Below are 17,903 nucleotides of genomic sequence, written 5' to 3' on the forward strand. Positions count from 1 at the left end.
CTGGATCAGTGGGAATGTCAAAAATATCGAAGTCATCCTGTTCTCCACTGTAGTAGGCATCATCAGCCTTTCCTTTATCTCCAGCAGAAGTATCTTTTTCTTTCCCTTTGGAACTACTCCCTTTCTTCTCCCCCTTAGTTGAGGGATCCTCTACTGACTTTCCTTTGAAACCTCCACCACTTCCAGAGCCTGATCCTCCACCAGACGGTCCTTCAAAATAAGCTCTTTGTTCTTCATTAGGGCAATGAGAATTCTTGATCATGTAATATAAGTGCTTCATGCCTTCATTTAGATGTTCCATGCCCGTCTCTATCTTTACAAATCTTGAGTTGTCCAGTGAATGATTCATCTCAACGAGGTCTTCAAGAGAAGTCATTCTTGTATGTAGGGAGCAGAAGTTGGATATGTCATCAGCTGATAAATTTGGAGTGTCCTGAATAGAATTGAGCTTTGGTATTACAGTAGTCTTTAAATCTGAGATGTCATTCCTTATGATGGCAAGCTGATTGTCGACAGAGGTGGAAGAAGAAGACCGTTCAACCACTTGTGCTTTGAATGCTTGAGCTTCAGCTTGACTTTTAGCAAGTTCTTCTTTCAGGGCAGCAATCTGAGCTAACAGGTTGACAGTATCAGTGTCTGTGTGTGCTCTCACCTGAAGTTCACTCGTGTTTGGTTCACTCATCTCACGTGCATGTGTTTCTCTCAATATGATTGCTCGTGAGGAGTCTTCCAATTGCTGTTCTTGTGTACCTGCATTAAAAATCACCCTAGCCTCTTCAAGAGAGGTCAGTGGTGGTGCAATGGGAATTCGCGAGTCCCGATCCTCAGTCAATGCTATCAAATCTTTTGGAATAGATGTCTGAATTGCTTCAGGGATAGATTGACCGAGTTGCCCTCCACTTTCTCCAGATAAATCTGCGAGTGGAGAATCCCATAAGGGAGCCAGAGTTGTTGGATCTGGGAGGGGAGAAAATGACTCTATTAAAGATGGCGGAGAGTCAGATTTTCCCTCTGAAGCATGTGACTGCTCTTCTGCCGTAACTATGGCAGGCACTGTAACCGACTCTACGTGCACTCCTCGCTGGGTGTCCTGAGTATTATCTGGGGAAGTGTATGGTTCCATTGTGAGTAATGGAATTGTGCTTGACTCAGTACAAGATGCCATGGCCCGATGGCGAATTTCAATAGATGCATCCTGTTGAGAGAATGCCTCTAGTAACTGTTCATTGGCCATTTCAAAGTCCATGTCCTGTTGGGAGGACAAGGATGGGCTTTCAGATGCCTCAGAATAGGTTTTTCTTTTCTTAGGAGGAGGCAGAGCTGAGGGTTCACTCATATTTAACATTGTACTACTTCCTAGTAATCTTCTGGGTAACATTTTAGACAGTGGGGGAGAGGGTGAGATAGAATGAGACTCTGTGTTTGGCTCTATGACCTGGGATTGAAGCTGTGGTTCTACAACTTCATGGTCAGCCCTATCAACCACTGAGGGTCTGTTAACAGAAGTAGGAAGAGAGTGAGAGTGAGAGTGAGGAGTTACTACCTGTAATGGAAGAGCCCGGGTGGCTTGAACCACTGGAGGTTGAGGTTGCTGTTCATGGCCGGGAAGATTAAAAATAGGCAAGGGAATATAATTGGCCATGAAGCAGATACAAGTACTGGTACTTGCATAAATTTGAAGGTTGTGTCTTGGCGAGTGTAAATCTTTTTGCTAACTGGTGGGGGTTCGGTTACAGCAGAGTTAGCAAAAAGTGCTTTGTGTTCAGGGGTGAGTAGATGATCTGCTATGAGCATAAGAAACGAGCATAGTAACATGATACCCTACGATTTGTAGAATGATCACGTAAAGCAGAAGTTAGACGTCTCAAGAGAATGGGAAAAAGTAGTTTGCCAAAATTGATCCTTTGATTGAAAACAACCGCAAGACCAATATACTGCAGGGTGGAAGTAATGTTATGAAAATTAGATTTTGTGCAGTTGGCAAACACTTTGGAAAGTGTATCGAAGAATATATTCCATTCAGACACCAAATTTGATTTAGAAAGTTTGGTTAAATTGATCACCCCCTGATAGTGAATGGCATTGAAAAAATTTGTGATATCATTTTCAGAGGGTAAATTACAGAAAACTGTCTAGTGGAAAATTTAAAGCACGATTGACGACTGTTTCATCAACTACATACTGTGTGTTTGCGATGGTGAATGAAAAAGATTTTGAATCATCGGCCACAGTAGAAGTTGTGCAAATCAGTCTAAGTAGATCGACGTTTAAAATTACATTTGATTTAATAGCAGAGCTAACAATCGAATGATCATTTAAAAATCTAATCCAAGGCTTAAATTTTTCAACATTACATTTTCCGGATTAAAATAACCAACCTGATTATGCGCGACAATTTGGAAATTGAGAGCCATTTTTAAAGAATAATAATAAGACACAAGCTTTTCAGAATTTTAAGAATAATATTAAGAAAATTCGAATTAATTAAATTAAATTAATAATTCGAATTAAATTAATTATTATCGAAAAATTTAGACAGAAATGTATCTCGTTAAAATTCTTAAATCACTCACACAGTTTTGACACACCAAAAGACACAAATAAGAAATTAAAATTAAAATGGAATTTGAAGGGGCAAATTGATTTTAATTTGATTTTTGCGTTTTTTATAATAACTTTTATTTTAGAGAAAATTTCAGCAGCACCTCTTTATGTATATACTTGTATGTATATATCACAAAGTGATGATTTAGTGTGCTGAGTAAAAACTCGAGCAAGGAAATAGCAGGTTTTTGGTTTGGTTCTTGTTCGAGGAGAGAGAAGAGAGAAAAAAGAGAGTGAAAAACTGTTCAAAATTCTTGAAAATGAACTGTTAGTTTGAAAATGATTTAACACAACACAGCAAAAGCCTTATATAACAGCTGGTATGACAATCCGGGATTGTCATACCGATTGTCATACCAGGCAAAAGAAGGAAAATAAAACAAATACAAATAAAAATAAATAACTGAATGAGTATTAACATTGTAACTGGTATGACAATCTGATAGTCATACCGATTGTCATACCAGTACAAAATAAAACAATATAATTCTGATATTAATTTTATTACTGGCATGACAATCAATAGTATTACCGATTGTCTTGCCAGGTATAAAATTAATCTGATTTTAAAATAAGCAGTCATTATTTACTAAAATGACTTTCAGCAAGACAATTTCAATTGTCTTGCCGATTGTCTTTCTAGAATAAGATAAAATAAGCATAACAGATTTATATTTTCATGTTTACTGAAATGATTTTCAGCAAGACAATTTTAATTGTCTTGCCGATTGTCTTTGCAGTAGAAAAACAAAATGAATATGTACAGACAACTATTAATGTACTGAAACTTTATTACAAATAGTAAAACTGAAATAAATACTTAAAATTTTTACAGAAAATAAAGACAATATTTCAGAATTAATTATTTTTATTCCAAAATAGATTTCTGTTGAATTTTAGCAAATAAAATTCATAGAAAAATATTTTTAGAGGAAATAAAATATTCTGAGATATTTTTAAATTAACAAGTAGAGTAAATAACATAGATAAGATAATGTATATTACATAGAAATAACCAAGAAATATGATAAAATGATAAAATAAATTTGCAAATGAATTTTTCATTCATGAAAAATTCATTTGTAAATTCATTCAAGAACAGATTCCAGATATTAATTAAATTAATCACTAAAACTATTTAACATGCCCAATTTACCAACTAATCTGGTAAATGTGGATTCGTCAAGTGGTTTAGTGAAAATATCTGCTATTTGTTCTTCTGTTGGAACAAAAATAGTTCAACAGTACCATTCATGACGTGCTCTCTAATAAAATGATACCTGATGTCAATGTGCTTTGTCCTCGAGTGCTGCACAGGGTTGTTGGTGATGGCTATTGCACTTGTATTGTCACATAAATAGGAATCTTGTTCAATACAGAGCCATAGTCTCGTAGTTGGTTCCTAATCCACAAGATCTGAGCACAGCAGCTTCCAGCAGCAATATATTCAGCCTCGGCCGTTGAGTTGGAAACTGTTTGCTGTTTCTTGCTGTACCATGAGACTAGCCTGCTTCCTAAGAATTGACAACTTCCTGAGGTACTTTTCCTATCAACAACACTTCCTGCATAATCTGAATCTGTATATCCGACAAGGTTAAAAACCAGATTCTTTAGGGTACCAAATACCTAGATTTGGTGTTCCCTTAAGATATCTTAAGATTCGTTAACAGCAACGAGATGAATATCTCTAGGATCCGCTTGGAACCTTGCACATAGGCATGTAGCATACATAATATCTGGTCTACTTGCAGTAAGATAGAGTAACGAGCCAATCATACCTCTGTAGCTTGTGACATCTACCTTAATGGAGTTTTCACATGGTCCAAGCTTGACAGCTGTAGTTGATGGAGTCCTTGCTGATGCAGAATCCTCTAGATTGTATTTTTTGAGGAGTTCCTTGAGATACTTGGATTGACAATAAATGTTCCATCTAACCTTGATTTACTTGTAATCCAAGAAAGAACTTCAGCTCTCCCATCATGCTCATTTCAAACTTGCTGTGCATTAACTTAGCAAATCTCTTACAGAGATTATCATTAGTAGACCCAAATATTATATCATCCACATAGACTTGGACTAATATAGTATCATTCTTATGTTTTTTAGAAAAGAGAGTTTTGTCTATGACACCTCTAATAAAGCTATTTTCAATAGAAATTCAGAGAGAGTGTCATACCATTTTCTTGGAGACTGTTTTAGCCATAGATAGCCTTGAAAAGAAAGAAGACAAAATCCAAATGATCTGGATCTTCAAAACCAGGAGGTTGCTCTACATATACCTCTTCATCCAGCTTTCCATTCAGAAAGGCGCTCTTGACATCCATTGATAAACTTTAAAGTTTGAAAATGCTGCGAATGCCAGAAATATCCTGATGGCCTCAAGTCTAGCCACTGGAGCATAGGTTTCATCATAATCATACCTTCAGCTTGAGAATACCCTTTAGCTACCAGTCTTGCCTTGTTTCTTGTAACCACACCATCTTCATCTAGTTTATTCCTGATACCACCTTGTACCAACAGCTTTCTTGTGTACAGGCCTAGGTACCAGTTTCCAGACTTGTTGACTTTCAAACTGATTGAGTTCATCTTGCATAGCAATCACCCAATCTGGATCAGTTAGTGCTTCTTCAATTTTCTTAGGTTCCATCTCAGAAAGAAATCCTGAGAACAGACACTCATTTTGAGTAGCACGTCTAGTTCTGACTCCAACATCTGGATCACCAATAATCAACTCAAAAGGGGAGCTTTATTCCAGACTGTCTGGTCTTGGAAGATTTGATCTTGATGATTCGCCTTGAAATTCATTGTGATGTTGTGTCCTACTAGATGATCCTTCAGCATCTCCCCCTGAGTTGTTGGCCATGTTGACTTGAAGATTCTCCGTCAGTAGCAGTGGTATCTCCATTGTTTCCAGAGTTTCCATCACTATTACCTTGAGTATTATCAGGATTAACAGTTCTTCAACAGCAACAACCTCAGGTTCTTGACCATGTTCTGACTCTGAATCTGACGTATCATCAAACTTCAGTTTCTCAGAAGGATCTTCAGTTTGGATACTAGGGAGTTTAGTGTCATCAAATGTAACATTGACACTTTCAGTTACTTTGTGTTGATCAATGATATACACTCTATATGATCTTCTTCCATATCCAACAAAAATACCCTCATATGCCTTTGCCTCGAACTTACCACGACGATCATCTCCATCCTTGAGCACGAAGCATCTGGCACCAAATACATGAAAGTATTTGATAGAAGGTTTCTGTTCATTCAAAATCTCATAAGGAGTTTTCATGAAGTCTTTGTTGATTAGAGTTCGATTCTGAGTATACATGCAGTATTGACAGCTTCAGCCCAAAAGTACATTGGAAGACCTGATTCATTAACATCGTTCTTGCAGCTTCAATCAATGTACGATTCTTCCTTTCTACCACTTCCATTTTGCTGAGGGGTTCTAGGAGCTAAAAATTGTCTGGTGATCCCTTTGTCTGTACAGAATCCATTTAGAAGTGCATTCTTGAATTCTGTTTCCATTATCTGACCTTATTGCTCTAACAGGGACGTTAGAATCTAACTCAATCATCTTGATATGATCAATCACAACTTGTGGTGTTTCATCCTTAGATGTGAAGAAATAAAACCCACGTATACTTGGAATAGTCATCAACTATCACAAGACAGTAACACTTCTTTGACATAGAAAGGATATTAACTGGACCAAATAAATCCATGTGCAATAATTGCAGAACACCAGTTATGGAAGATGTGTCAGTGCCTTGTGACTTGCTTTCTTTGACTTTCCTTTCTGGCAAGCCTCACATAGTCCTTCTGGAGAGAATTCCAGCTGAGGCAGACCCTCTTACCAATTCTCTTTTGACAAGAGAATTCATTGTCTTGAAATTGAGATGGGAAAGTCTCTTGTGCCATAGCCAACTCTCATTTGACGATGCTTTTGCATAGAAACAATTGACTTCAAGATTGCTTCCAGAGTTCATGCAGCTACGAACAGATTTCCTTCCGTATTCCCATTAAGGAGGGTTTTTCACTTTTTCTTGTGCAGAATCTGACACTTCAGCTTGTCGAATAAAACATTGTAGCCGTTGTCACAGAACTGACCTAATGCTAAGCAGATTGTGTTCAAGTCCTTGCACAAGATACATTTTCAATGATAACATTTCCAGCTTGCAAACAGCCATATCCCCTCCGTTAAACCTTTGCTGTATCTCCACAGGTAACCACTTGGCCAGCTTCTCAACCACATTTGATAGCAGGGCTCTATCTCCGGTCATATGTCTTGACGATCCACTGTCAAGAATCCACACTACCGGTTGTACCTGTTTAATGCCCTCTTTTCTTGACGATGAGGTGCTTGCATCACTAGCCATGAGAGCAAGATTCCCAACTTCTTCATCTTCACTGTCAGTATCATCCCAGCTTCTTCCCTTTGCCAGGTACGCCCTTTCAGATTTACTCTTCTGATTAGAATCGTAAGAGTTCTTCCTTGCTTGTTTTGGCTTCCTGCATTCTGTGGCAAAGTGTCCCAACTCATTACAGTTGAAGCATCGAATGGTGCTTCGATCAACCATCCCTGTTTTATACCCACCACTGCTGGTGTTAGAGGATGAAGATCCACCTTTCTGGAATCTGTTGTAGTTGGACTTGTACTTGAACTTGGGATTCCTTTTGAATCTGACATTTGAGAATCTCTTGACAATCAGGGCCATTGACTCATCCTCCAATTGCTCCAGTTCTTCCAAGGAATAATAATCATCTCCTGATTGATTTGTAGTAGGTGAATCAAATTCTGCTACTATCACATTATCTTCAACCTTGGAAGACTGTACCATTCTATCTGACTGTTGAGATTGTTGTTGATATAGTGGTTGTTGTTGTTGTTGTTCATCAGCTACCAGAGCAGTAGACGTGCTGACCACTCTTCCTTTCCCGTAAACTTCCTTCTGCTGAATCTGCTCCAACTCATAAGTCTTTAACACACCATATAGCCTTTCCAAAGAAATCTCACTCAGATCTCTTGCTTCTCTTATGGCAGTGATTCTATGTTCGAGATGAGTTGGCAGTGTTAAAAGGAACTTTTTATTGACCTCCCTGATGGAATAGTATTTACCATTAATGTTCAGGTTGTTGATCAATGCATTGTACCTCTCAAACACTTCAGTGATTCCTTCTCCTGGATTGGATTTAAAGTATTCATACTCAGAGGTTAGGATTTCTAGTTTGTTCTCCCTAACTTCCTCTGTGCCTTCATTAATAATCTCAATAGTTTCCCAGATATGTTTAGAATCTTTACAATTCATCACATGTCTGTTCATTAGGGGATTAAGGGAATCTACTAAGATTAATTGAAGGCTAGCATCCAGGGAAGCTTCTTCTATTTCAGCAGGAGAGAAGTCCTCAGGATCCTTCACATAAGTTCTCGCTTTGGTGATCACCACATCATCTCTATTACCTCTGGTTCAATAACCATAGGAATTTTTGGACCCTTCTTCAACACTTGCAAATATTTGGGATTAGCAACCTGTAAAAACAGTAGCATCTTCTTCTTCCACATCACATAATTTTCTTTATCGAAAAGTGGAATTTTAACGGTTCCAACTTTTTGTGTAGTCATTATGAATTTTTGAGTGAATAAAAATTCAAGAAGTGAAAGAAACACAAAAGTCTAGGATCTTGATTTGTACGTTAATCAGAAGGCTCTGATACCAATTGTTAGGTCCCAATTTGTTTGTAGAAGGGGGGGTTGAATGCAAACAATACCGTTTCGTCGAATAAAATGCGGAATAAAATTGTGAAACAAAATTCAAGTTAAATAAAACTTTTATTAAACTTGAAAGGTGTTACAACTACGGTATCGGTTACAAGGGATTAATCTCAAATCAATTATTACAAATTTAGAATAAATTCGACATGAACTTTTTCTATTTTTGTAATTAAAAGATCAAATGCTAAAAGCGATTTGAGATTAAGTTCTAGGGATTTTAATCCGCTAGATTGATATACAAGAACAAGATAAGTAATTCTAGTGGTTTGGATTTAACATTAACAAACTAGAATATTTGATCTTGAATAAGCATGAATGATGAAATATTTTCTTTTGTTTCTGCTGTGTTCTCTTGTTCTGTATGTTGATTGATGAATATCATGAATTGCTGCTTCTGCTTCTATTTAACAATCCAACCGAGAGGAAAAGAACTGGAATGACAATCCTTTTTAGCTTGAAAGACTTTCGGTGAGACAATCTATTAGAGCTAGCAAGACAATTAAAATGAACTAGCAAGACTTTCGGTATGACTATTGATTGTCATACCGATTGTCATATTAGTTCAAATGAAATTGTTTTACTGAATTAATAATTGATTTTAATCTAAATAATAATTCTATCAATACAATCAACTGAATTAGCATGACATTCGGTATGACTATCAATTGTCATACCGATTGTCATACTAGTACAATCAGTTGTCTTTTTAGAATTATCACAGATTTTAATCAATTAACATTCTGAAAATCCTTAATATTAATTCTAAATTAATTAATCAATTTAATTCAATTAAAATAAATTAATCCTTGCAGATATAATTTATTTTCTTAATTAAATTATATGACTTAATTAATTAATAGAGAATTAATACTAACCCTGAGCAGCATCCATTCTTCTGACAATCTTCTGAAAGTCTCTGAGACTTATGAATCAATTCCGTCACTTCAATGCTGACACTCGATGTACTGTCTGGTTCATGAGTGACTAACTTTCGTGACGTTTCTTCATGTCTTGACTTTGTTGTTCTGATTGAATCCTTGTAATAAATGATACCTTGACGAGATCTCTGTCACTTGATTAAATCCACGATCTTGATTTATATCACTGAGGCATGATCAAATTCTTGAACTTCTTCCAGTGAATCTTCAAGTCTGCAGATGAACAATGTTTCTTTATTCTTTGACAGATGTTACTTTGTGAGATCTCTCTGATGCTTGATCCACTATTTACTTATTACATTCTTATTTGAGTTGAGTTAAATATCGAATAAACGAGTAGGCTATGACATATGCCTTTCAATTACATTGACTTTCTAAATTCATATACATTGAATTAATTGAATTAAGTATAAAATATAAATTGTACAATTCATTTTATTTAAATTTATGTGAATAAAAATTTAATCAAAAGTTAATTTTGTTTGCTACCGAAAATTCTCTATAAATTAATAATTATTAATTTATCGATTAATTAATACCTCTTTAAATTAATAGAATTATCCGGTCCCAACTATATTAATTTATAGAGGTTTTACTGTAGTATCAAAAGTGGTAATTTAATTGAAAATTATATATTAGTTTAATTATCAAATTTAACGGGAATTATTAAGATCACTAAAATCTTAATAAATATTAAATAAATAACTTAAAATATGTGTTCGAGAATTAAAATTTATTTCATTAAGTTCCAAACATTTTTCTTAAATTATATTACAACCAAATGAAAAGTTATGAATTTATAGTATTTTAGATGATTTTGTGGCATTTTTAAAAATTTATCTAGTAATTATTTTTTTAAATAAGAAAATGACTACAAAACTAAAAAAATAATTAGTAGATTAATTTTTAAAAATCTTACAATATTATCTAAATTACTATAAATTCATAACTTTTTATTTATTTGTAATAGAATTTAAGAAAAATGTTTAGAACTCCAAAAAATATTATTTTTTTTCTCGTGAATAAATATTTAAATTTTAAACTTTTATTCACAAAAGGAGAATTTGAAAATTAATTAACGAAGATATTCGATCACGACACGTTAAATTACGTATAAAAGTCAAGTATTACCAATAATTTGGAATTGAGGGAATAACAAATTTGAATTGATTCTGTATTAATAACTATAATGAGCCTCTCAAATTATTCTTAATAATATAAATAAAATATCAAAAATACTAATTATTGAGTTTGTTTGCGATTTTATAATATTTAAAACTATTTATAAAAACATATTATTGACCCGGTTTAATATAAAATAAAATAAAATTCAAACTAAATATAATTAGTTGGATTTGATAATATAATGAGTTTTAAGATAAAATAAAATGAATTCGAATTAAAGACCATACATATACTATTGATTTAAGTTAAAATTTATTTTTTAAGTAAAAAATTAATAATTTTTCGTAAACATGCATAAAATATCAATAATACTATATTTTTTAATTAATAGCATTATTTTCCAAGCTTAAATAGCTTTAAATAAAAATATTAAATATTTATATGTGTATATGTTAAATTTTTTGAATAAAATAAATTCAAATCTTAAAAATTTCAATTTAATTTAAATTTTAAATAATTATATAATATTAAAAAAATCGGTACATGTCGCGCATCGCGCACCAGTTCTAAACTAGTATAAAAAAATACACGTCACAATTTACAATCTATGAGAATAAAATAATTACACTACCTATCTAAGGGAGGCGTCAGAGAGAAACAAGTGACGTGTCATCCGTTGAGCGGCCCCCACGTACATGATTAGTGATGGCGCGGCGTAGGAATTCTGGCGTTTATCTACGAAACGTTATCACATTTATCATCATCATTTTTTTTGACAAATGCAGAAAGTTCTCATTAAATTTAATATAGTACAGTCGGGACAAACCCTCAACTATCGATACAACCAGCTGATAAAACAAATAACATACTAAAAACAATTAGATGATTTGTTTTCTGATCATTTAACACATATAATTTAAAAATTCTTAAAATTAAAAACGAAATCAAAGACATCACAAGCGATCCAAATTGCAGCAGCATCTCTGAAAATAGCAACATCGCAATTGACCATATCACATAAAAATTATGGTTAGCCCAGTGTTCAGAAACACCAATCGCATAAAATGAGATTGGAGAAGCGGCACCCCAGCTATCTACATGCCGGACACCAGCTATAGACATGCCGAAGACACCCCAGCTATCTACATGCCGGATACCAGCTATAGACATGCCGAAAGTATAAACCCAAAAGATGAACAATCTTTAGTTGTGAAAGATGAGCTCTTGTAATAATCACCACCGTCCCAGATCCGATACAGGCTTTGCAGATCACCAAAAATATCAATAAATTCGTCCTCAACAGATTTATCACCAGATAAACCCAACCATGACTAAATAAAAATATAACAAACACTCCAAAAGGAGAGATAAAACACACTCCAAAAGGAGAGACACACAAACACCCAAAAAATTGAATTTTATTGAAAGGAAATAAACGAGAATAACAGAATATAAAGGGGTTGGGGCTTTCCACGGGAGAAAACCAGTGGAAGCCCCTCGATTTACTTGAAAATAGACAAACCCTAACAGAGAGGATGAAAGAAGGGAGGCCGCTAAGCGTAATGTGTTTTTCTCACCGGAAAGTAGATTTAATCTACTTTTTTATCATCATCACTTTAATTCGATGATAAAATTAATATCCAATTTTCGTCAATTAAAAAAGATAAAATATCCAATTTATCTTCAGAAAATTAAAATATTAAAAAAATATGTTAAACGGTTGAACTACTATATATTGCCTCTCTCTCTATTATATCTCCTCTTCACGCAATCTCCATTCCACTCGCTTCTCCCCCTCTTCCTGCAACTTTACTCTGCTCTCCCTCCCTCCCTCTTTCTCTCTCTACATACATATATTTATCTTTACACATCTCTCTTAAAATATCACCCATTCTTCTTCTTTCAACACACACAACACAGGTGTTTTTATTCAAGGCCGGCATCATATCGATTGAATCTCTCTGATTTCGTTTAATCGCGACATTCATCTCTATATATTCCGGTAAGAAATCTCTCCTTTTAGCTTTTTTATAACATCTCTCTCTCTCTCTCCTCCCTCTCCCCCCTCTCTCTCTCCCCCTCTCCCCCCTCTCTCTCTCCCTGTATTCATGTGTATTAGATCCTTATGAATAAAATTAAATTGCGAGTTAAAGAAAAAAAATTAATTTGATAGGACTTTGAGCTTAAATTTGTATTTATAAGTGGGGAATAGTTGTGCACCTAACTTGATACCTGCTTCTTTAATGTAATTTATTTGCTAAGACGCGTTGTCGAAATTGAAACTCTATGCCCCCTCTTTTTTATGTTCACAGTAAGAAATGTTTATGAACCTTGTCTGAATTCTGATCAAACTCAGTTTCGAGAAACTTCCTAGCACCACAAATTACACCCGTATTATATTTTGCCAATTACATTAATTTGAATACCTGACTGAACCTTTCAGCTGAAGTTCATCTGTTGGATTCTTAAAAATTAAAATTGTTGTAAAAACCCAATGTCCCTAAACAAGACACTGAATATACGCGGCTATTGAGTCTCGGGTTCTTGATCTATTGTTTGATTGATGTTATTTGGATGTAAGTGTTAGGATGGGAACGAGTGACCCACCTCAAGACTTCTGACCTATTTGATGATTGAATCTGTTTTTAGTGCATTGAATTATTAGCTATACTGGATGGTGGAACAAAACTCGGAAGCATGACCAAAATGATCACCCTTTAATTTTCATTTAATTGGAACTTTCGTTGCTAGTTAACTTTTAAAGCCGGAAAATAAAGATCTCCGTTGTTCAGTATTATCTAATCTTTCTTTACTGTAAATCCTTGATAACTTTATGAGGACATAGGACTTTATTGAGATGATAGAAACTTTGTTAATGAAGTGTATCTTAGGTAGTCGGTTCATTGCCCGAGCCCCGAGCTATTCTATTTTATTATTTGTTTTGGTATTTTGCCTTCTCCATTGGCTTATGCCTTTCTCTTCCAGAAAGATTTCCTACACGCGATTCCTTTCTTCTAGTTCTTTTATTCCTCTAAAGACAAAGAAAATATAAATTTTATTGCTAGACCTAATGATATTATTATAGCAACCAGAATAATGATATAGCAACCACAATAATGACATACTCCTATTTCTTTCTATACCATTTGTCAATTTCTAAGCTAAAATAAGAACTGGGTAAGTTGGTTAATAGGAATTATGTCAATCTTAGAAATGAAGAAATTCTTGTTCAATATAACAAGCACTTGTGTAACAAATTCCCAATCCTGCCACAAAATATTCGCATATTTCTTCAACTATAATATCTATACAACCTTAATCTAATGCTACAAGCGGATATGTGGTTTGACAACAGTATACGATATGACAATATCTCTCAAATAGTAACTTCAATGTTTTTTTTTTTAGTTTGTTATTTAATTTTCTGCCTGCAAGTTACTTCCCTCGTCTTATTTTTGAATGGGAAATATTTGTTAGTTGGTATATTTAGTATTTTAAGTAGTTGCAGTCAAGCATGAGCTATTCTAACGTTTTCCCATCTAATCTTCTAGGAACAAATTTTGATACAGGATAGTTGTGAATGGTGGATCAAATGGCCACAGAGCAATGTTTACAAGAGGCTTCAAATATGGGTGACTGCAGTGAAAATAAAGGAACTTCCCAACCAAAATGTAAATCAGGCTCCAATATGGAGGACAGGGCCGAACAAGGTATAACCGAATGTTTTGACTGCAACATCTGTTTAGATTTTGTGCACGATCCAGTTGTAACCCTTTGTGGCCACCTCTATTGTTGGCCTTGCATTTACAAATGGATTCATTATCAGAGTGTTTCTACTGAAAATATTGACCCTCAGCAGCCACAGTGCCCAGTATGCAAGGCGGCAGTTTCAATGGAAACCATAGTTCCACTCTATGGTCGCGGCCTATCTTCTAAACCTTCGGAAACTAAAGCTTCACATCTAGGTTTGGTTATACCACAAAGACCTTCCACGACCAGATGTGGGAGCCACACTCATACACCTACTCCAACTATACGGCCTGCTCAGCAACTGCATTATCGCCAGCATCGACATCATGTGCAACCATATTATTCTTTCCCAGATAGCTATAGCACTACACCGATGCTCAGCTTAAGTAGCACAACTGCAACGAACCCAGTGGTAGGGGTGTTTGGAGAAATGGTTTATGCAAGACTGTTTGGAAACTCAGAAACAACATTTTACAACCCAAACTCTTACAATATAATTATTAACAGTAATCCAAGGTTTAGAAGGCATGTGATGGAGGCTGATAAATCACTAGGCAGACTTTTGTTTTTCCTGTGCTGTTGCATGGTCTTGTGCCTTCTATTGTTCTGATCTTCATTTCTTGTATTCCTCATGTACAATGTAAAATGAAAAAGAAACATACATTATATTTTACCTTATGTACACATCCGGGCTATTTAATGTAATAGACGAATATATAATATAGATATGAATATATATGATGAGTCTAGCTTTGCATTACTATATTGATACACTCGGTGGCGGAACTTGGACAAAATTTAAGGGCTGCCTAATTTTTTTTTTCTATATAGAATCTATCCTTTTTCTATTTTTCACAAGGTGCAGATTTGTATTATAATGAATAAATATTATCTTTTTACTGTTTTCCCGTGAATCTCAAGGACCCTCTCGCCATCGGATACACTGTCTGCACATTCTCTTAAAAACTTGATAACTTGATAAGATTAAGTATTCATTAGTAGTAGTAGTAGTTATCATCAACAGAATAGTACGGTTTGTTGATGACTCGAGTTGATGTTACGTAAACTTTATTAATGTTTCAGGAGGGCGGTGACGTTTGGTGTATATGATAGGCCAATTGAAAATATTAGTCAGGAAATGACTTCTATCTACTATTTGTATGTATCACTGTCACTGACCTTAGCCCGTGTTGTAGAATTCGGCCGAGTCGCCGTTAATCGGCCGATATATCGGCGAAACTGATGATTACGATCTTATTTGACTGAATCGCTGCCTAACCCGGTTTAAATAATATCGGGTCGAAACTCGGGTCATTCCCGTAAAATCGGATCTCTGGGCTAAAAAAAGAATTGTACTTTTCGCCGATAAAACCCTTTCTGCCGCTCTTTCACATCCATTTCTTCTTTCAATTTCATTTGGGTCACCGAAAAAGTTCAAAGGAAGTTTAGATCCAAGAAAGAGCAGAAGAAGTTGAGTTCTGCTGGATATGAAGCGAGACTGAAGAGTTGTTGAGACCGGACGGAAGATGCGTTGAAGATGCGTTGAAGATGCGAGAACGCGAGATGAAGGAGGAGGATGGAGAGCCTATTGTTTATAGATTGTTTTGAGAGTGAGGGGATGGTTTGCTTCCGAGAGGCTTGTGAATTCTGTAGAAAATAATGTTTGTGAATATGTGAAATTATGTTTTTTTATTATAGTTTTTAGTTTTGCAACTTCCGGTTTGTTCCATACATTGGTTGGGGAATATTGAATGTTTATAAAAATTATTATATTATATATAATTATATATTAATATAAATTACTTCCGATTTGTTACCGATTAATCCTTCCGAGTAATCCCCGATTTTTCGATTAATCATGATCACGTAACCGATCTTCCCCGATTTTCGATTTTTGTAACACTGACCTTAGCCGGTATCACTGATGTTAAGGCCTCATTGTAAGGTAGATTTAAACGCAAACGTAGAAGAAGTTTCATTTGCTCTAGATTTCAATATGTTCTATGTCTGATTTTTAATAATGTTTCGCTTAATGTCTTGATTTTATAGCTTTTGCCTTTTGCCTTCTTGAGGTCATGGGATCATTATTCAGCACGATTGCATAGTTTAAGTGATTAAAATTTATCATTATATGTTGTTCAATCCAATGAACGGTAACATAAATAAATGGTTCACCGCAACTCGAATTCCAACAATCACTAGTTAAAGAAACCATGCCATCATAATCACGAAAAAATTCAATTAATTGCGCTTGTTGACTATAATATTGTTTTTGTGCGTGACGTTTAAGTGTGTTCCTAGGAATTCTTTTAAATGTCAGGTTTATTGATTCTTTCATCATGTGCTCTAAATTCGGACTTTCACCGTGAGAAAAAGGTAACTCGTCTAGTGTAACATAAGTAGCAAAAGATACGATCATATTATCTCTACTATATTGGAAAGGCATACCTCCACCGGGAGACGATGTCACGAAACCACCAATTTGTGTTTGTTGCGGTGATTCTCCGCGTGCTTCTCCATTTTCGTGACTTTGTTTCGAAATTCTGTGATGCATTTTCAAGTGTCGATCAAGTGAACCTGTGCCGGCACCTTTAGAGTGAAGAAACGGAGATTGATTTCGACCACTTTAAATACAAAGCAAACAAAGACATTTAAATTTGTTGGGATCTTCCGGTGTTTCTTGTCTCGAAAAATAATTCCAAACATGCGAGAAATGTTTCGAAGAAGTACCAGAGCTCCCTGCAAAATTTTAATTTAAAAAGATTAGCAAAGTATTCGAATTTTATTCAAAATATGTAAAAGAACACAAAATTCTGAAAATCACAAGAAACCTTCGAACATAAAATAAAAAATTCGAACATAAAATTTTCGGTTCTTTTGTTTCAAAATAACACATATAATCGATTGTTAAAAAATATATTTTCATTTGTTTAAAAAAATCACAAAATACATAAAAAATTAAAAAAAACACAAATTTATAAGTTTACGGAAACAAAAATAATAATATAAATACACGAATTTAGAATTTTTACCGATTTCTATATTGGGTCGAGGGGATCGCATCGTATTTGCTTGACTCGAGCCTTAAGATGATTGTGTGCCCCTCCCTTCTTACATTTACTTGTAAATGCTTGTCTGAAAAATTGTAAGGTTTTTTTGAAAAACTCGCCGGAAAATAAGTAACCTCGCCGAAAATTTTATTGTGGGACAGTGATATAATTCAGTATGTGATTTGCTTGTTTAAATCGTGACTTGTAATTGTGACTATGTCTGTGACCGAGTGTGTGAATGACTGGTTGTGTGAATGTGGGACTACGTTGCTGACTTGCAGTTGCAGAAGAATTGAAGTGAGAAAGAAAGAGAGAGATTAATAGTGGAGAGAGATTTATAGGCAACATGAATGTTGGAATTGAACCGTTGCAATTAACCGTTGTGTGTGTGGTGGCAGGTGACTGTGTTGCATTACAGTTGCATGCGACCGTTCTGCAAAGTGAAGAACGACGCGCGTGGTAGGGACTCGCGGGCCGAGCCGGTTAACCGCGGTCCGAGCCGTGTCAGTTTGCGCCTTTGAGTTCGTTGTCTATTTATGCGGGCCGGACCGATTTCGGTTTCATGAATATCTATTCGTGTTCGGTTCGTTACAATTACCGGTTTGTGCCGAATATTGAAGCGGCACGTGCGAGGCGACTTATACGAATTTCTGGCGA

General features: G+C 35.1%; 1 protein-coding gene across 2 annotated transcripts; it reads left to right on the forward strand.

The window, feature by feature from the left end:
* Positions 1-12,212: 12,212 nt before the first annotated feature.
* LOC141702297 (E3 ubiquitin-protein ligase RMA1H1-like) lies at positions 12,213-14,874 on the forward strand. Of its 2 annotated transcripts, none has more exons than XM_074505996.1 (2): positions 12,213-12,448; positions 14,016-14,874. In XM_074505996.1, the coding sequence occupies exon 2, from the start codon at positions 14,027-14,029 to the stop codon at positions 14,804-14,806; it is 780 nt and encodes a 259-aa protein (XP_074362097.1). In that variant the 5' UTR covers positions 12,213-12,448; positions 14,016-14,026; the 3' UTR covers positions 14,807-14,874. The 2 variants fall into 2 exon arrangements, with proteins under 2 accessions (XP_074362097.1, XP_074362096.1); XM_074505995.1 differs by having other exon boundaries at positions 13,998-14,873.
* The last annotated feature ends 3,029 nt before the right edge of the window (positions 14,875-17,903 follow it).

Source organism: Apium graveolens, unplaced genomic scaffold, assembly GCF_009905375.1.
Source record: "Apium graveolens cultivar Ventura unplaced genomic scaffold, ASM990537v1 ctg4842, whole genome shotgun sequence".
In the NCBI taxonomy this organism is placed as follows: Eukaryota; Viridiplantae; Streptophyta; class Magnoliopsida; order Apiales; family Apiaceae; genus Apium; species Apium graveolens.

Excerpts from the sequence above, each read along its gene's own strand:
- LOC141702297 (XM_074505996.1), top strand. The coding sequence starts at position 14,027 with ATGGTGGATCAAATGGCCACAGAGCAATGTTTACAAGAGGCTTCAAAT.